Source organism: Xiphophorus maculatus, chromosome 3 (genome assembly GCF_002775205.1).
Source record: "Xiphophorus maculatus strain JP 163 A chromosome 3, X_maculatus-5.0-male, whole genome shotgun sequence".
NCBI lineage: Eukaryota > Metazoa > Chordata > Actinopteri > Cyprinodontiformes > Poeciliidae > Xiphophorus > Xiphophorus maculatus.
Genome location: NC_036445.1, coordinates 6,657,041 through 6,677,793, shown reverse-complemented (window position 1 = coordinate 6,677,793; position 20,753 = coordinate 6,657,041). Strand labels below are relative to the sequence as shown.

The window sequence follows — 20,753 nt, the reverse complement described above, 5'->3', positions numbered from 1 at the left end:
ATAGGCACCAGCACCCGTCTAAGAGACAAAGGTGTACAGAAAATAGATAGATGGATGAATGATAATTGAAGTCTTAGTAATGAGATTGTACTATAACTAAAGTGCTAGTTTGATCAGGATTATACACAAAAATATTTTCTAGCTTTTTCAATGTGACAGATTTTGGTGAATACAACATAGGTGTTCTAAATTTGATTCTTCATTCATTCCACCTACAAAATAGCATACTGATTAAGAGCTCTTATCTCCACCATCCCACACAAACTGAAACAAGAAAGAAAAAAACGAGTGAAAATTGAGTGATTATGGCTTCTCTTTCCTTTACCTTATTTTAGTGTGTGCCTGTGCTCCTTTATTTGCATAGGTGTCTGGATGGCAGAGGTGCTGTTGCCCTTTGCACATCTTAGATGGAAAGGGCAGCTGTGCTCCAACATTGACACAATTGATATGTTTGCAGAGACAGGAGAGAGATAGAAGGTGGGTTGATAAGCAGGAGGTTTATAAATCAGGTTCATTGTGTCAGTGAGGGTGTAGGCAGAGTGAGGAGGGGACAGAGATCCTAAAGGGAAATAAAAAAAAAGACAGATTAGACTTAAAGAAGACCGATAAGAGCCTTGTATATTGCATCAACCTCATCACAGGGCCTTAAACAGGTAATAGTCCTTTTCTTTTTCTTCTGATTGCCTTCCTGAAATCACACAAACATCTGGGTAACTATGACCTTTTCATATCTTTTTAACCAGTTGCTGAAAAGTTTGATTAATTATAAGAGATCAATTGATGAATGAAGACAATTAATTACACTCCAAGACTCCAACTAACAATTTGAATTGAAAATTCACACAGAGGATTAAAGCTTAATAATTAGGTCAGTAAATCAATTCTGCCCAAGCACTTCAGATGGAGAGACAGGAGACGACTGTATAAAGTGATTATGAAGTGGAATATAGGAGTTATTCAAACCACGACTACTACTGAAGTGACGTCTCACTGCAAATGTTTCGAAAAGGTCAAACTAATTACATTGAACAGACAAGTCACATAACGAGGCAGCAAATCTGCTGTTTGAATCTTCCTGAGCTTTGCTTTTTTTTAACGTTTATTTGGAAATTGTACTAAAACTTGCTGCCAATCATTATGAATGCTGAAAATTACTTATCGAGGCAGAGAAGTGAACTGGTGTAATTGACTGGTGTGCAAGCAGTGCCCAAAAAAGTATTCACACCTCTTGACGTTTTCACATTTTGTTCTGTAACAGCCACAAATGTTAATGTATGTTTGAAGGATTCTGCTGTATGTTTTATTTGTACATAATTGTAAAGCAGAAGGAAAATTATACATGGCAAAAGGGTGATGTGCTATTGTAGCCCCATGTATAATATTTTACTGAATTACCTTTTGCTCCTTCTAATGCTAAAAATATTTTCAAGCTTTACATGTCAAAAGACTGAACTTTCGTCCTACGATTATTTGCAAAATAGCTTAAACACAGTCAGATTGCAATGGACAGCTTCTCTGAACAGCAGTTTTCAAGTCTTGCCACAGATTATGAAGTTAGTTTAGGTCTGGACTTTGACTTGTCCAGATCTAACACCTGAAAATACTTTTATATTCCATTCCATTCTGGCTGATTGTTAATTTAGAAATATCCAACTGACATGTCAACTGTGTCTCTTGGTCTTCATGAGGTTGCTAGTTCACTAAACTTCTTTTTTTAAAAGGTTTTATTGACTCTAGTAGCCTTTATTTGATAGTTAATTGACAGGAAAGTTGGTAATGAGAGAAGGCGAAAGACATGCGGCAAAGGTCGCCAAGCCGGGAATCGAACCCGCAATTGCCGTGTCGAGGAGTAGCTAAGGCCTCCACACATGGGTTGTGCTTAACCCCTGCATCACCACAGCACACTCAGCTCACTAAGCTTCTGGAGGCAAATTGACTTACTTCTATTTAGGCGTGTCAGAGTAAAAGGAGTTAATTACACTTTGATTTGTCAAACATTTTGAAAACCTTGTGTCCTTTTCTTTTAACTTATCAACTATGCACTACTTTGTGTAGGTCTACTACATGAAATCTAAGAGGAATACATTGAAGATTTTGTGAAGATAGCTTGATAAAATGTGAGATGAATTGTGTAGATCTTTGTATTACATGAATACTTTTGCTTGGCACTTTAAATGTTTGGACCTATTTGTGTCTGAGAGATAGTAAGTGAAAGAATGGCTGCACTGCACAGGAGAAATGAAACAAGGTCAACACTATGAAAGAAAGGAAAATGGAAAAAGCAGTGTTAACATTGTGTTGCCACCCAGCTTGGTGCTTGTTGTGTGTTTGCATGGAGCTCACATCCTCAGAGGAGAAGTTCTGTCAAGTGTGGTCCAGCCTGACCTTTTCACTCTCCGGGCACGTTTCCAGTTCTCCAATACCTATCAAAAAATCTACTCTCTTTACGTTGGGAGGACAAACTTGCATCTTTCAATACTTTCTCCTGCACTCTTGCCAGATGTTTTAAGTATTCTGCACATGAACCCAGTGTGCTTAACCTCAATATTTCCTCAACTCTTTGTCACTCTTTTCTCATTCATATTCCCTCTCTCCTTTGGCTTTCTATTTGTGTTTGACCGTTCTTTTAACAATCTATGCTGCTTGAGCAATTCTTGTGGAAGACCTCTGTGGGCACTCAGGGCGCTGCCAGCAGCTACTGTAGGAGTAAACAAAGCTGCATTTGCATAAGCACTGATATAAACACATTTCTTTAACTTTTTCTTAAACTTAAAGTTTTTCTAATCTATTTTTCGACTTTTAAATAACTTTTTTATTTTGTTTGTTTCCTTTCAGAAATGGAGTTCATTTGGCTGTACTCCCTCTGCCAGTGCACTCTTTCTTTATTTCTGATTGTGGTCAGTGTGAGATTGTGCATGGCGGTCAGCAGCAGCAGAGCTGTGGCTGATGTCCACCAGGAAGCACAGGGTGGCGGGGTACAACCTGGAAGTGTTTCATCCTGTCTCCGGCTGTGCCTGGGCTGTGTTGGGGCCGTGGGTGGGGCAGTGGGAGTTCCTCTAACTCTGCTGCTCAACCTGCGAACACCCCACTGTCTCTACACATGCATGACACTGGTGTGTTGCCCTTTGCTGATCCGACAGTTTACCATGTTCCTGTTAATGCTGCTCACACTGGACACCCACTTGCAGCATCATTTGGCAGACAGGTGAGTCTGACAAATAAAAGAATCAACATCCAAATTGAGCATAAAAAGTTTCCAAGTTGGAAAATGTATAAGTCAGATGTTGTACATAAAATATTCTCAATCAAGAAGCAAACATGGGAGTCGTGGTGCTTCTCTTTAGTGTGAAAAAGTTCAAAATCTAGGTACCAATACCAACAACTCTGTTCAAAATAAATCAGCACAAATGAAGACAAACATTTTGAATGTTTTCTTCTATCATTTTGATTTAGATTAGAAACATTACTCTAAAATCCAACAAACATGATAGTATAATTAATAATTCAAAATTAACCTGGTGCCTATAGCTTCTTAAGGGCAGTTCAGAGTAACAAATTAACATGCTGTTAGACTCGAGAGAACCCAGCTAAGCATTCAAACTTCAAATAAATCCAGTCTGACTAAATACAAATGCAGCATTTATATCCCCAACCTCTTTTGGGGAATCATTAATTAGGCACTAATGAAACTGTTGTTTAATTTCACCAGCCAAACTTAGCCCTGATTACTACCATACATGTAAAATCAAGAAATCACTTAAATAAAATCTGTCTGACATTGAACACATTGGGTTCTGAACAGGTGAGAAACACAGTTATTGTCCATCAGTATGTAAAGGATTACCAAGCCATTTTTAAGAGGTTGAGACTCTAGTGCACCACAGTGAGAGCCATTGTCCATAATTGCAGAAAACTTTTCACAGTGATGAATCTTTCCTGGAGTGACCAGCCAACGCACATCTCATCCACTAAGTCACACAATGACCTTGAACAACATCTAAATCACTGTAAGCCTCATGTGCCAAAGTCAGTGTTCATGATGCAACAGTACAAAAGAGGCTGGGGAAAAATGCCCACCTTTAAGAAGTCATAAACAAAAAAGCACAGTATTGCCTTATGAGCCTGGTGTACATGCTGCTCATGTATTTGCAGCTGTGAATAATTCATCAAGTTATCCAGAGGACAAACATTAGCTGGAAAAGCATAGATGTTGTTGTTTCCAGCAGATCGGCTCTAAGCCATGCAAGGAAAACACCTCTGCAGCCCAGCTTTCCTTCAAGCACAATCCTGGATTATGTCAGTCTTCACTCAGCCAATTCGGCCAATTGGGTTGCCCTGCTCAGCACTTGGCGACACAGCACACTCCTTCACACAAAGCCATTCACAATCCTGTATGCAAAATTGAATGCCTGCCTTGTCTCCATATAAAGACAGAAAAAGCTGTCTCTGTTATGGTGCATAGAGAAAAGCATATACATTGTTTTCCTGGAGCATGAGAGGCTGCTGTATGTGCTGCCGTTCTGAAACTCATACAGAAATGGCCAAAAATTTGCACAGTCCTGCAGAGGATTTGCCACATGGTTTCATAGCAAGTCCACCCTGATCTGGAAATGACACAAATTGGCAAAAATAAAACTCTTACTGAAATATGTTACTTTGAAATTCTCTTTACGGGGCAATTAAGCATTTGTTTTGCATGTTTGCATTTCACAAGTTATTTGTGAAATGCAAATTTCACAAATAACTGTGCATTGTAACTTAGAGGAGTTACAATGCACTCCTCTAAGTGATGTTGCATATTAATTGAGACATCAGTTGTTGACACTGACGGCATTAGAGCTATTTCAAGTCACAAGTCAAGTCATCCAGATATCTTTATTATAGACCAGTGTCTAATTTCAGAACTTACTCTAACATTTTTATAACTTTTTGGCAGATACTCTTCAGTGGTGACCCGTCGCCGAGCTCTGTGTGTGGTCCTGTTGTGCTGGTTGGGGTCAGTTCTCTCGTCCTTTGCCCAGTTCATAGGCTCAGACGTCCTCAGCTCCTCCAGAAGTGACGGCTCTGGTCTCAACACCGAAGGTCATGGACTAAAAGCCAACTGGACCACTTCCTCACCCCCTCTTACAACAACCCCTGTACCAAGGTACTTTCATGACCGTGAGGTAATTGGGAAGTTCCTCCCATATGGAGGTTTCTTGTCAAAGTTCTATGTGGAGGATATGAGCAACTTCACCTACGCAGAAATCCACAGCAGCCACTGGGGCGTGTGTGCCCCTAATGCCATCCTAAGCCCGCAGTTCATCGTCTACGTTCATGGAATGACCGTCTTTATCCTGCCCTTTCTCTTCTTACTGGCCATTTACTTTGACTTGCTGTGCAGTAAGCCAAAAAAGCCTCTTTTCAGCCATACTATTCCTGAGAAACGATCCCATTTGCTCCGCTTTCTGGTCCTTTCCATGTCTCTTTTGGTTATGCTTTGCCTGCCACTCTATATCATCCAGGCTCTCTTGCTTTTTAACCCCCATACCCATCTACCTTTTTGGGCCCATGCAGGTGCCATATTCCTCTTTCAAATATATACTCTGGTTCCCCCGATCCTCTTTACTCCTCCAAGGAAGCAAGTGGGGGAGCAGCAGGCATCCTTTCAACTTGCTGTTCCCAACCTCCAGCCTTCACTTTCTCATTTCAGAGGAAAGTCTGTTCACATGGCACTGCATGAGGTAATGCAAACAGTTCCGTGGTCTTCAGCTAAAAATTCTCTCAAAGCTAAAGTGCGCCCAGAGGCCTGAGTTTTGAAAGGGTACAAATCTGTATTTTGTGCACACTTTCACAAATAGTAGGTAAACAATCCTGTTTGCAAAAGAAATATTTAAAACAAATAACCTAATTCAAAAAAATATATTTTGTAGCATTTTTATCTAATCATCAACACTTGCTGTACATATTATGAGTTAACTTGCAAACAGAAAAGTCATTTAATTATCAGGTCCCACACGAAATGTCAGGGAAATTAAGTCTCCAGATGATAGCCACTATCCTGATCACAGATGCCTGTTTCCTTTGACTGCTCCTTCCTCTGGGCTTTATTCTTCTCCTTTTATTAATCCCCACTAAGCTAACAACTAGTGATGTAGATATATGTGTGACAGAGACTAATTAAACATTCCCTAATAACAGTAGTCCAGGGAGATTCTGGTATTGTAGGCGAAGCATAATTAACCCCTGGTTATGACACAATATTCAAGGCTGCTTTGACTTTAGTTGTGAATACAATGTGATGCTCTTTTGAAATAAAAAGGGTCTTGCTCACAATAATTGGATTGTTCATCTTGTACCATGTTGGTGTTACGAAATCACTGATGGAGAAAAATATGATAAATTCATCTCCCTGCTCATAGAATAGAGTCTTGAAAGACATCTTTTCTTCTTTGCTTCTTCGATTTGTCCTGATAATAACCAGCAATTTCTTTTGAATTTTACCTTCATCAGCTCTCATAATTGTCCTTACTGAGCCACGTACAATGCCTTGTAAAAGTGTTAATAAACCCTTAAGTACATCATATTTTGTGATATTACAAAATGTGTGCGTGTGTGTATATATGTACTTTATGTGACAGACCAAATCAATGTAGTGCATAATTATAAAGTGTAAGTAAAATGTTGTGTGGTTTTCAGCAGTCCCCCTCCCCCAATGTCTGTCAAATTTTGAATGAATGTCTGTGAACAAAAATTTTGTAGTCCACAGTCTCTCAAATTGAATTAGGTCTGGAATTTGATTGGGGATTTTTGATACACATTTATGCTTTGATGTAAACAATTTAATTGCTGCTTTTGGTGTGTGTTCAGAGCTGTCCTGAAAGAAAATATTCCATGATAAACATGAAGACATTTAAGGGTTTGAATATATTCACATTTCTTCATTTGGTGGCTTAAAAATGAGGATGTAGCAATGCAATTAATATCAAAGATATTAATAAGCTTATTAGAAGAAAAGCTGTGAGTCAGGCTATGCGAGAGGGAGTAAAGGTGATAGGGTACAGTGGACCTCCTCCAATTCACGGTTTAGGACTCACCTATCCATGGATTTTCTGTAGAACAAAAGTCCAAACTATGCACAGAAAATGTGCCTATTGGCAGATGTTTTCATAGAAAATATCTGCAAAAAATTTAGAAAGAAAATGCAGCTGAGAAAGCTGAAATACCTGGATACAATGCTACTTGACAAGTTGTTGGCTGACGTTTGCAAAACAGACATTTTGAACACCATTTATTTTTCTTGCCATTCCCTGGTTATATCCCCAAGAGCAGGGAAATGGATGTTAGCTACTGCTTTGGTGATAAGACCATTATGTGCCTTATGGCATCTTAAGATATATTTGGTGTTTGACTAGGCACTTACAAGCATTATTAAAGAGAGTCTCAAGTATTTATGGATGGGTAGCTATGGTCCCTAATCTTTGTGAATACCAAGTAACAACTGTAAAAATCATGTCAGCATAGGGAAAACTGCAAAAAGAGATAGAGAGGGTTGGAAAGTACAGGTACGTTCACGGAAAGAAGATGCTCTTTAAAGAGTTTCTTGAAGATAGACAAAATATGGAAGACAGAACATATTTCCAAAGTACCGAACGGGCAACCTCTTGTGAGCATAATGAAACGTTATTCTCTCATTCTTGCTCTACATCGCACTCCTTTGTAGTTAGAGTTATACTATGGTTTATTATGGGCACTGTTGAGTTTTCTGTCACTACAAAAAGCCTACATTGGAACACATTATTGATAGAGCAATTTGGTAAGGACAAAGACAGGAAGAGAGGAATCAGAGTGCCCTTTCTTCTGTGGTGCAGCTCTCCATTTGATTGCTCTGCTTGTCTAAAAGCTTTCTGCTTCCTGATTATGCAACACCAAGATACACAAGTCACCTCAATCAATGCCTCATGCTAACAGCATCATCACTGTGTACACATCGGTCTGTGCCATGTGAGATTCCCACTGTCACAAAAGCAAAATAACAAAAGATGTGTTCAGGTTGCATTCACAGATGGATAAAACTGTTCCAATGTACCATGTTCCAGCCAAGAAAATAAATAAGCTCAAGATCCAATCAAGTGTGATATTTACTGCAACTCGTAGAACTGAAATATGATGTAGTAAATGGGTCATAACTGTGAAATTCACTGACATGAGCCAGTTTCAGGTCATTAAACTGTTAAACTAGATCAGAAATAATGTGGATTATTCATAGGCTTTTGGCTGTCAACATACTAGATTATGTTGGGTAAAGGTTTCAAGGCCTAACTTTCTTTTAGATTGTTTTCCAATGAGTCAAACTCTTCTGCAAAATCATAATTGGCATCTTGAAGTCTTTAATTTCCCTATTTTTTATTTACTTATTTATTTACGTGGGAGGACCTAAGTTGTGCTTAACAGTGTGGACACATGTTTGCTCAAGAAGTTGGAGAAATACACGTTTTCTTCCAGGTAAACTCAGTTTTTTATCTCGGTGCATCTGCTCCAATGCACTATGTTGCATCAAGGGAAAGTAATAAGTTCACGATTCTTTTCCACTCATTTCCTGTCCAGGCCTTGTACCTGACCATGACAGCTTATTGTGCATTGTGTACTGTGGGCTTAACAATGTGAACACAAGTTTTATCAAAAAGGTAGACAGGTGCAGGACCAAAGAAAAAGGATTAGACATAGAAAAAAAATATGAACTATATCTGAAAGTAAAGTCTGTAAGAAATAGAAAGAATTTTAGCAAAGTCCTGACACAGGATTTACTTGATGCATTATTCTCCACTTAATTCATCTTTATGCCAAGTTTTCTGATAAAAGGTTTTATAGAGTCATATTGTGGTTTTCTGTCTCTCAAGCTGTTTGCAATTGCAATTCTGCAAACGAAGTGTCGAAAGACTTTTTAAATTGGTTTTGTTGTCTGTTTTGTGTTGACAGAACACTGGTTTATAACTTTTAGTTTAAAGTCTTTTTATGGCTAAATAATTTATACAGAAGGGATGTAATAAACAAAACAAACCAATCCTTCTATATATAGTTTGGTACTGGACACAAAATAAAACAGCTAAAGTCCAAATCAAAACTTTGAAACACCTTCAGAAAGCCCAATGAGATATTGTTTAAGGTAAATGACAGTGAAATACACAATTTGAGTAACTGTCTATGGCTAGAAAAGCTAAATACAGGAGCAGAATCTCGATATAACAAGAAAGTTTCTTCCTATAGCGAGAAATTAAAGTTGGTATAAAGAGTCAATACTTTAATAAATAAGATCACCTTTAGGAGAGAATTTACTTTCTTGTGCCCAGATAGTTTTTTTTAATGTTTTTATGTCTTTACGATTTTGACTAATGGATCTCTGTCACTAGATGTCATCGAGAAAACAAGACATCATGAATTACAAATTTAAGTTTCCCTAGCATTCCAATCAATACCATAAAACCTGCTTCTGGTATATTTATTTTATAGAACATGTCTGAGATTTTGCAACTGCTATAAAACATACATTTATTTTAAGACTTTTTCACATCTTTATCAGGAATGTCAATTAATGTGCACATGCGGTGCTATGAGGTTACGCAAGCAAGATAGGGTTTAACTTGATTGCAATTTTCAGTATAGATTAAAAAGAAGTATATAAAAGAAAAAATATAATTTAATGTTTAATGTCTCTCCTTTTTAAAGAAAAAATTATGAAAGACAAAGAACTTACATTAAAAAAAAATAAACATTTACTTGAAGGGTATACACTTCTCTCTGGAAGACGTTCAAAGGAACAATATTCTCTGTTTTATTACTCATCGACCACTGCAGGTCTGATAGCGGGTGCTACCAGACCTCCCTTTGCGTCATCATAAACTGAAGATATGTCTCGAACCGGCTGAATTGTTTGCAGTTGAGAGTGTCAACCCATGCCGGTCGGGCCTGGCGAGTCCATTACTTTGATTGCCGTTTGACAATCTGTCTTTATGACAGGCGACTGTGGAGCTTCGGCATCAATGGGAGAGAAACACATCGATCCATCCCCTTGTGACCTCCAGCTGCTTTCAAATCTAGCCTTGCACACAGATGGACATGTTGAGTGCTCCTCGACAGAATCGGGTATTGATTGCGTGGAAGCTAATGGCAGAGTCATATTTTTCTGTGTGCATCTGACTCAACCCTCCTGTCCCCCCTTTCTTCCCTGCTATCTGTTCTTGTGATTCATTAACCTGGCAGCAGATGTGTGTTTTGTTTATTTCGACTGAGCTGCCAGTGTTAGCATCCTTCATCCTCTTAATATCTATCTTACTGACTACATTTCTGCTATTCCCCGTTAATTGGATTGTTCTGTACTTTCTCAAAGTAATCAGAATCCTGGAACTTTTTCACATTTTGTCACATTACAACAACAAAGGTCAACGTGTTTCCATGAGATGCTCTGTGATAAACCAATACAAAGCAATGCATACTACTAACGCAGAAAAGAAAAAGTTTGCCAAAGCTTCCTACAGAGAGCTGTCTAACCTGTATGCTGTGAATTTTTATTCACCCCAGAGTCAATATTTTTTAGGGCCATCTTTTGGTGTAATTAGTTGCAGAACCTTTGAGTTATGTCTTTTTCCCATTTGTACATCTTCAGTGTTGATTTTTGGCCAGTCTTCTTTGTAAAATATCTCAGGCTGAGTGAGATCTAAATGAAGAATGTCGGTGCCACGGGATGATAAAGGCTTGGCGTTTGACTGTGCCAACCTCTCATGTAAATATACTAAACTGTAACCCATTCTATTGTATCTCTGTCTGTATGTTTAAAGTGATTATCTAGCTGAAAGGTTAACAGTCTCAGGTTTTCCACTCTCCAAGATGTTTTCTTTTACAATTGTCCTGAATATCAGCTTCATTCGTTTTCCCATCAGTGGTAAAGGAATCCCACTGATTCCTTTCCCACTCCCTGCTAAGGAAAGGAATCCCTACTGAATGATGCTGCCACCAACATGTTTGCAGTAGGGATGATGAGTTCAAGGTAGTAATATACAGTGTTGGTTTTCTTCCACACATAGCGTTATGCATGTCAACAGGTTCAATTTTGGTCTCCTTTGATAATAGCACCTTTTTCTGCATGTCTGATGTCTACATGGCTTTTGGCAAACTAAGTTTTTTCAGCTCAACTCTCAAAGAGCCAGATGTGTTAAATACACAAGTCATGGTTTTCCAGTGAATACATTCTCCAACCTGAGCAACGGATCTACTTAGCTTCTGCATTTAGTGTCAATTTAGATTTATGATCATGTTGAAGTATATTTGCACTTAAACCAAACTATTTCAGTTTTAGAGGATATATTTAATAGTCTCTTTATAGAATGCTTAAAGTTTGGGATTTGATTTTTCTAAACTTGTTCATATTTATTTATTTAAGTTTAAGACACACATCAACATAGACAAACTGAACAGAACAGCAGCCCCATGTTTGCTAATAGCAACTTGCTATTGCTATTAGCTTTGCTTACAGCAACAGCTAATTCGCAGCACTTGTCCCTAGATGGGCTGGCCAACAGTGCATCTTAAAACTAGTAATAATCATTTAAAATAGCACAATATAACTCACTTCTTAACTAATGTGATGTGTTCCTTAGTGTTTGTGATGCTATTTGTTCTTTAATGTTCTCCTACAAATGAAATCTCTGCACCACTCACAATACAGATGGCTTCAACATTAAATTACATGCAAGTGGACGCTCTTAATGGGTGACTTCTGAAGACAACTGGCTGCACTGAAGTTCATTTGAGGTTACAGAGCAAACATTGCTAAACCCAAAACACAAATACATTGCTTTTTTTTTTAAAACCATGTATCATTAACAATAACTTGTGCTGATCTGTCAAGTTAAATCAAATCAAAAGACATTGTAGTTTGTAGTTGTGATGTGACAAAAACAGAAAATTAATTCCCGCGGTATGAAAACTGAATGATTCATTTCTTTCCCCCTGTTTCTCTAAATGACAAACAGCACCGGCTGATCACACAGACACAAGAATCAGTCTGATGAGGTTATTTTTGTATTCTTTTTTTTATTTTGTCGTGCTTTGTTTCTTTCCCCTATAAAGAAATAGTTAGCTATATATATCAACAGTGGCACATGGACTCTAAAATAAACAGGTGTGAAAGACAGGAGAAGAGACAACTAGGCACAGGAGACAAAGAGAGAGAAATACTGGGAAAGAGAGGAAAGGTAAAGAGGAAAAAGAGTGAAAAATGACAGCAAGTTTATTTTTTCTACAGTAAAACAAAAAAAAACCAAAAACCATGGGAAGTGTACATTTCTTTAACATTTACAATTATAATAATAACAACGGCAATAATAATAACAGTAACAACAATCAGAATTGTTCAAATAATAGCAATAATTATTTAAAAAAATCAATAAGACCTCTGTTTTTTTCATAAAGACAATTTTTTTTTCATTTTTATATTTTCTTTAAAGATCACTGGACAGTAGTTTGTTCGGTGTTGCACCTCTAAAGGCTAATATTCTGTGTTAGTATAGTTGCTTTATAATGCGTTTCAATAGTAAACAGTTTTCTTAATTCTTAAAAGTTTAATTTAACTCATGTCACTGTTCTTTTTTATACAAACAAAGAATTCAGAGATATGTATACTTGTTCTGTGGACGTGTATGTATGGATGTGTGCATGTAGCTGCATACGCCGGTTTTGTTCTCTTGTTCGCTCCTTTTTGACAGCTCCCCTCTTTTTCTTATTGGAACTTTTTAAACCTTTTTATCCTCTTAATGACATTCTAAAATAATTAAGCTTCTCTTTAATGCCTCTGCAAGTCATATTCCTTTCTTCCTTCTTGGGAACGCAGCCCGACGCTAATCCTTTCATTATTACGGGGCCAACAACAGGGGAATGGTAGAGGGGGGGAAACACTGAGAAGAAGAGGGACTGAAAGAGAGGGAGGAGAGCATGGTAACAGGTGTACGGAGAGGATGTTGAGAATCACCTTTTTGTTTCACTCTTGAACTGAAAGGAGGGGGATCACTTTAAGTTTTCTTTTAAAACTAGCTAAACAACAAGAAATTCAGCTTATTGCCACAATCCAGATACTTCTCGCAGCTTTGGTAGGGAATTATGGACAAGCTGTGCTTCGTCGATGAGATACAACCGTAATATGAAAAATCTCTGTAATTTACCATCAAGCACAAAGTAGCTTCTGCTCAAGTTTCCCCTCGCCACCTCCTTCCCCACCCTCCCTGCGCAGCTCTCCTGCTGTCCCCTTCGGTTAGAGATTGGGCTTTGTGAAATAGATTCTTCTATTCTCCAGGCGGTGAATTACAGCAGTCATCTGCGTCTAATTCCCCTTCCACTTTGGCGGCTGCACAGGCGAGGCAGAAAGGGGCCACTTTTCATTGTGTGGCCCTCTTCCTTCTTGATCTAAATAATTATGGGATCATTTCGCTTTTGCCTACATTCACTTCACTCCGTCGCCGCTCTTTCGCTCTCTCCAGCAGTCCGGGACTTACAGTTCTGTATATTGCACAGTCGTTGATGTCTGGTGGGGCCGAGCGGCTCTCCGTCTCTCGGTCTGTCTCTTGGGTTATGCGAGTGTATATGGAGGAGATGGAGTGGAATGGAGTGTGATGGATTGGCTATGTGTAGTACAGTCGCTTTCCGAAGGCTGCCTGTTATGGCGAATTGTGTCGGAGTGTTGGGGTGTGTTCGTGTGTGTGTGTATTTGTATTTATATATATACTGTATATAAGGTTGGAGGCAGGGAGCGGGAGGGGTAGGGGTATGAGGTCAGAAGAGAAGGGATTAACAAAATGAAGGGCTACAGTAGGTACTCCTTCTTGCCCTGGCTGGCGTCGTTCCCGTTGAGAAAAGCCTCCTGCACCTCACCGTGTTCGTCCAAGCCGCTGGCCTCATGGGTGAGATAGGAACCTGGATGGGAAGAGCGAGAGAACAGAGAGAGAAAGAAAGAGAAAGAAAGAAGGAGATTGTAGGGGGGTGGTTAGGTGGCAAAGCGTCATGATCATTGCAGCGCCATGCAGCGTTTTCACACCAATCAGCGCTCATATTACTGTGTTCCATACCTACAACTGATTAATCCATTAGTTTACTGATTGTTAGGTCAATACCAGGCAAGAATAGGCTCTCGTGTACGGTATGAGCCTACGGGGCAGAAAATTAGAGGTGGTGGATGGACGCATGGAGTCAGAGGAGGAGGAGAAGGTAATAGAAAAAAAGAGAGAATTATAGACAGAGTAAAAGAAGGAGAAGGAGAGAAGAAAAAATTGGTAGAAAAGGGTGGAGGTAATGTTAAGTGCAGGAGAACAAAATTTTGCTTGCATCAGCCACAAAACTATTCAAACTTATTTAAAAAAAAATAACCCAGGGGGTTTGTTTGGGGTACCGTTTTTCACAAAACACGTTTTAATCTGGTTTCAGGACATATGAAGATGGATATGATTCTGCTGCGGTTGCACCTCCTGTATACATGCATAATAATAATAAAATAACTACATAATAATAGCTGTTCTGACATGCTCCATTGTTCGTACACCTTTAGATTCAACACCTTCAAACACAGTAAAACCTGTTCATGATTGTAAGTCAAGAAGTTCTGATTTAAAGTCAAAGTTTTTTAAAACAGAGTATTTCTTTCTAGGGGAAGCAGCTGGTCACAAATGACTAACAAGAACAATTTGATTTCATCTCCCTGAGGAAACTATAAAAAGCCTGTTTTGGGAGAAAATCTTTGTTCAAGGGTTTACGAGAAGGCCAAATAACCTGCTTTAAATTCAGGGCTACATCAAGGGCTTTCTGATTTTGTCAAAATGTAATAATAGCCAGAACTGCAGCACATGATGATATAAACACCAAAAATAAAATAAAAATGATGAAATGAATAAAATTTAAGATATAACTGAAGATAACTTAAGTCTGTTTAGGAAAGTTAGGCTCATTTGTCTAAGGCCTTAAATTGAAAATGTTTAAAAACTATGCAGACATCAGTACATGACCTTATTAAAAAATCATTTTTAGAGAACTTTTACAACCATCTTTAATTAACAAATTATATAAACAAATTATACAGATAATAAATTAAATATTGAGTTCCATCTATGAAACTGGACAGAATAGGAAACTCTTTCCATCAGGAGATAGGTTCAAGCTCAAGCAAGTAATAGGAAAATAAAGTATTTTTGTTATTATCTGTCTAACGTATAGTAGACTCATGTCAATCAAAGTCAAAATGAGCCTGATTTTGTAGCATAAGATCCAAAAATCAACTGTGCTAAGATGCCTTCCATGTAAACAGAGTTGAGAAATGTAATGGTGAGAACCAAAAGTCAGTGAAAGGAAACAGCCACATCCAGACTGGAGAAAGGAACTGCATATCATGGTAAAGAAGTTTTTAAAAAGAAGAATATGATGTGTTTAAGGGCCTCACAGAATCAGTGTCCCCGTTTTTTTTCTTTTTACTAAAGAAAATACCGTCAAGGAGTATTGCTGAAAATCAGATTCAACCCTTTCTATAATCTCCAGAGAGGGAGGGAAAACTTTGACCTGTTAAACTTTAATTAGTCTTATACATTTTCACACCCAGAGACATGTCTCTTTTAGGGTTAAATAATATGCTTGATGTTTTATTTTTCTGTTGACTAATCATTACAGATTAGTGTGATTACTAATAAGTTAACTCCAAATTATATTAGTGAAAAAGCTCCAATAATTATTCAATTTAATCAAAGAGTTAATATTATTGGTTCTTATAGAAGTTATAGTTTTATTCTGCATATACAAAACCTTTTCACTGGACTTCAGCCAAGGGATGTTTCTGCAGTAGTGGCTATGCTAGAAAAGAGAACAAAACCCATGAAGTGTCTCTCATGTGTTTAACTTTTAAGAATAGAAGATGCCCAACACTTGATTTATGTGTTTTGTTTTGACTCAGGCCATCTTTTGTTCCGCAATGCAGATTTAGTGTTCAAATAAATACTTAATTTTTTCTGTTTGGTACTATTTCAAATACTATTTCTACTTGCTAAATGCCAGAATAATGAGATAGATCTTTTTAATGAAGTTATTTAAAGTAGCCAGTTCAACTTCACTAAGATTAGTATGCATATAAACAAATTGGAAAGCCCCAGAAGATGACACATGTTGACATTCATCTATGCAAACATGTATACCCAAGGGACAAACCCCATGGGAAAAGTCCACTCATCATACCATTGAGGATAGAGATGGGATCTGCTGAAATGTGTGCATATCAACCGTAGAACAAAAGCAGAAGACTGTATGAAGATGCTGTCTGAAGCCGGTAAGAGGGTGTTCAGAGGGTTATCAATAATGACGTAAGTCCTGGATGGACAAGCACTGAAAAGCTACGTAGAGCGGAAGAAATCATAATCCAAAAGCAACATAAAAAGCCAGACTGCAGTTTGCAAATGCCCCCAGTAACAGAGAACACTATGTGGAAGAATACTAAAGAACGAGCGCAAATGGGTCTTCTAAATGGATCATGGCCACAAGCATGCAGACAAATTAATTACAAACTGCTTAAGGATGACAAATGAAATGTTTTGGAGCGCAATCATAAAGCCCTGATTTCAGCTCCATGGAAAATGTGTTGCAGGGTAGCCTACAAATCTGCCTCTGTTACATCAGTTCTGTCAGGAGGAATGAGCCAAATACTCCAGCACGCTATTGTGGATCCATAGTGGAAGGACATACAGAACATTTTACACAAGCTGCACAGTTTAAAAGGCAATTCCAGCAAATACTAAGGAGAAGTACTTTATGTACTTTCTTTATATTCTTTTGAAAACGAGAAAGGTTTTCAAAATCTAAAAAAGAAAAATATTACTTTGGCATTCAGCAAACAGAAATACTCTTAATTTTCCCAAAGATAAGACCCTTACAAAAAGAAAAGAAAAAAAAACAGAAAAAAGTAAGCTGCATGTTTAAAAGTAAGCTGCATGTTTTTTAACGTCAGGTCTCAACTGTGTATTTGCTACAAGGAAATTCCTAGACAGTGATTTAGGTTGGAACGGACCTTTTACTGCATCTTCAACAACGCTGTACTTCTCTATCTGGTTTCAACTGAATAAGCAGCTACATGTAACTCAGAGAGGAGCTTGTCTTTGCAAGCTGATGAGGAACTGTTTTGAGAAAAAGGCTTGTGTAATACAGAAGCAACACCAGCATAAGTTATCTCCCAGCTGAAGAGTCCTTTCAGTCACAAAGTGAGTGACACTCTATTTCTCCTTACCATAGAGGTTGACTGACATGTTGACAGTTACAATGGACCAAAGACAAAGCTCTAATGGCCCCTGTCTCAACATTTATTGGTTGTAACAGTGCTGTCTCTCTGCTGATTGGCGGTCAAGTCATGGTGGATGTTGACAGACAGCTTGTCTGGCCATTGGGTGAGTTATCCTGTTTGCAGCTAGTCGCCCTACTCCTAAATAATTTATTGGCAGCTGCTCAACATAGTGTAACACTTGCAATAATGGGGGCACTTATAAAGATAGAAAACAGTGGGAGACTTCCTTTGAGTCTTGATGCACTAACATACAGTAATAAAACATCTAGGTTACGCCTGTCTTTCCTGCTCCACCCTTTCTCTTTGGCTTCTCGGGCCAAGATCATTTATTATGGATAGCGCTTTGCCAGAAAGGAGCATCCAATCCATCCTGGTTTCTGTTGACAATTTTAACGCGTTAGTTTAAATGATTGTTTACACAGAATCTAGATGTACCCAACTACTAATAAACTTTTAATAGGAAATTTACCAAAAGCTACAGCTGCAAGGAACCTTGCCAGTAGTAAAAGAATATTTTGTTATATTTGTGTTGTGCATTTGATATTATACTTTACCTTTCTGCCGGACAGAGCACCAGATGGTGACAATGAGGACACAGATGACGGTGAAAACCAGAAGGGCCAGAACGCCACCTATCACTGCATAAGGTACTGCGCTGTGAGTCTCAACCACTGCGCCGGGGTCTGAAAAAGAACAAAGCAAAAGAGAGAGAAAAAAAGAGAAAAACTGTGCATCAGTTCAGCGTTGGGTAATTTAATAGGAACGTATGCAGATAAATGGAAGAAACAGAGGACTCCAGGCAAAGAAACTGAGACAAAGAAATAGATGGATCAAAATGAAAGCAGGACATAAAGGGGAGGTCAAAGAAAGCCCGTTAAAACGTTAACATGGGGGGATACCAGGAGCAAGACGTGAGAAAAAAAAATTCGATATCTCCCACCCAACTTGCATTATCACCCTTCATCACCCCCCACTGCACAGAATGCCAGACAATCTGAATGAGTGAGAAAAAGGAAAAATGAGAAGAGTGAATAAAGAAATAAGGTAGTCAGCCTTTACAAAGACACTTCTTCCAAGCACCTGTCAGGAGAACAATACAGATTGAGTGATGGAAACTTTAAGTGTGTTTAGAATCCATGTAGTGCAACCTTCAAAAAAAAAAAATCAACCCCGAATGAACTAGAGGAGATAAAAGGCTTGAAAAACCTATGACCATTTTTAGATGGAAATGAAAACACAAGTATGTAATACTGTAAGCCTAAAAACACCTTATAATAACTTCAGAAACGGCTTCAAAGTAAAACACAGTTTAATAAAGAAAAAGAGAAGAAAGTTTGAATGCTCTCAGTGTGTTGCAGTCGTTATCACTCAATGATATCAGAAGAATGCAGTGCAATTAATGGGTGGGATTACTGGTTATCTTAGATAAAAGAGTAAAATAATTACCTTTAATTTCTAAATTAGCCCTTTGTTTTGTCACATATGCACGTTTGTGATGTGAAAAAATATTTTCTCCCGTCTGATTTTATCTGTTTTTCCTGTTTTTTTGTCACACTTAAACATTTCTGTAACAAACTGTTCTATAACAGGTTTGACTAGGATTTACCAAAGCCTCAGGAAAGAACTCTAACTCCAGACTGATCGACATCAGTCAGTTTATTTTTCATCTCATCATTGCATCAGTGTATGATTTCTTTATTGTGCAGATCAGGCAGTTATCTGGCCTGGTTGGGGATAGGGAAACTAAACAAAAAAATGTGGTTGATTATTAACAACATAGCAATTTAGTAAACATGCCTACACATATGTTGGTTTGGATGTTTTCTGTAACCGATTCTTGAATTTGAACGTTAATTTTGAATTCATATTATGTTCAAATCACACATTTTATTTTCAGCCAGAAGCAAACCAGCTGGATTCAGATTTGAACACAACACAAAAGAGAATACTCAAAATCTTGCATATGTTCTTTCATTTCCAGTAGGTTCCCTGCATTATTTGCAATAAACTCCATTTTTAATGGGTTAAAATCAATCAGGACACCAGAGTTAACCTTATAAAATGGGAAGAGCTTTTTCACTCATCTCTATGGAAAAGATAACAGGTAAGAACTTGCAGTTAATGGGCTGTAACATTCAATTAGTCTGCTGAAGGAAAGTCGAGCCCTGAGATATTGGGATGATCATGACTCGTTAGCTGAATAAGGAACCTGCAGCTAAATTGTTAGTTTCGCTTAATATACTCGCGTGGACTGCATAGCTTCAACAACGACTGTGTGGCAACAACAAAAGCAGCATGCATAAAGAAAAAAAGAAGCTTAAGATTGCATTCGAGATGAAATATACATGTCTGTGGAGTCCAGACAGCTGAGGCGCTGACAATAACAAAAACCTTTTGATGTGTTGCTGGGGAGCCCAACAGAAGGCAAGGCAGTTATTGATTCAGGATCTTTAGACTTCCATTGGACAGAATTAAAACATGAATCATTAATAAAGTGCTAACACACAGATCAAAGGGAGAAGGAGAGATTGATGGAGGAGAAGCAGGAAAAAAATGAAGAAAAGAAAGCTCATTCTTGTATATGTATTCCTTGGGCTCTCCCAAGGCGCTGTAATAAACTGATTAAGTGCATGATCACGTATTGACAGATGCGTGTATTATCAAAATGAATGCATCTGCAGTAACATGACGCATGGGATTCAAAGGCATTAAGACAGAGCAGTTGGTCAAAGCAATATTTCACAGGAGAAGAAAGAACCAAGCACTAAAGTGCACCTCATTCCCCCCATGCCAACCTGTTCTTAATCTGCTGCAGCCCAGAGCTCCACAGGAAATGACTGACATTATTTAAAATTGTGCTGTTTCTCCGAGGAGCCCCATGGAAGATGCACCAACGTTGACTAAACATCCGCCAAAGTGCTTTTCTTTACAGCTTTTCTTAAGACGTTTTTTTTTTTTATTTTTAAACTGCATCTCCTCGCATGCCGCAGGTGAACATCCTCCACCTGCCACAGAAGATGGCAGAGGCAAAAAGAGAGAACAAGAGGGTTGTTCCTGCTCCCTGTGCCTCATCTTTCCTTTTAAGTAACAGAGCAGACAGATAAGCTGAAGATGTGGAAAAAAGAAAGAGGAGATTACAGCGAGCATGTCTTTGTGGAAGAGCATTTATGAGATAAGTAGATTCTTTAGATGGAAAGAATTGAAAACCGGTGAAGATTTTTAAGTTACGCATTCAGGATACCAAAGTAATGGCAGTGTGAGTTTCTTAGACCTGCTGTGTTGCACTTTTCTGGCAAAATGTGATCAAAAAGACCACCTGGATCCCAACTTTCACACCCCTGCTTTTCACTCCACATGTTGGCGTGTATTTATGCGTGTACGTGAGTGTGTGCAGATAAATATATTGCTCTAGCCCTCTGGA

At 38.3% G+C, this 20,753-nt stretch overlaps 2 protein-coding genes across 6 annotated transcripts in view; one reads left to right on the top strand and one right to left on the bottom strand.

Annotated features, from left to right (window-relative positions):
- The first annotated feature begins 553 nt into the window (after nucleotides 1-553).
- On the top strand, nucleotides 554-5,521 carry LOC111608089. Its single transcript, XM_023330599.1, has 4 exons — nucleotides 554-653; nucleotides 2,836-3,205; nucleotides 4,937-5,382; nucleotides 5,505-5,521. The coding sequence occupies exons 2-4, from the start codon at nucleotides 2,838-2,840 to the stop codon at nucleotides 5,519-5,521; spliced, it is 831 nt and encodes a 276-aa protein (XP_023186367.1). The 5' UTR covers nucleotides 554-653; nucleotides 2,836-2,837.
- A 6,528-nt stretch (nucleotides 5,522-12,049) lies between these two features.
- Nucleotides 12,050-20,753, bottom strand: part of cadm4 (cell adhesion molecule 4) — a 222,230-nt gene continuing 213,526 nt past the window's right edge. For 3 of the 5 annotated variants that reach the window (XM_023330935.1, XM_005795938.2, XM_023330936.1), the window contains 2 exons: nucleotides 17,887-18,015; nucleotides 12,050-13,941 (listed from right to left, as the gene is read on the bottom strand). In XM_023330935.1, coding sequence (XP_023186703.1) covers nucleotides 13,832-13,941; nucleotides 17,887-18,015 — 239 coding nt within the window. In that variant the 3' untranslated portion in view covers nucleotides 12,050-13,831. Of the gene's footprint in view, nucleotides 13,942-14,093; nucleotides 14,173-15,810; nucleotides 15,859-17,886; nucleotides 18,016-20,753 lie in introns of all 5 variants that reach the window. The other 2 variants (XM_023330937.1, XM_023330938.1) reach the window with 2 other exon arrangements.

Bases quoted from the DNA above. Each gene is read 5' to 3' on its own strand.
- LOC111608089 (XM_023330599.1), top strand. From the start codon at position 2,838: ATGGAGTTCATTTGGCTGTACTCCCTCTGCCAGTGCACTCTTTCTTTA. The intron at 3,206-4,936 runs GTGAGTCTGACA...ACTTTTTGGCAG, and splicing joins CAGCATCATTTGGCAGACAG to ATACTCTTCAGTGGTGACCC.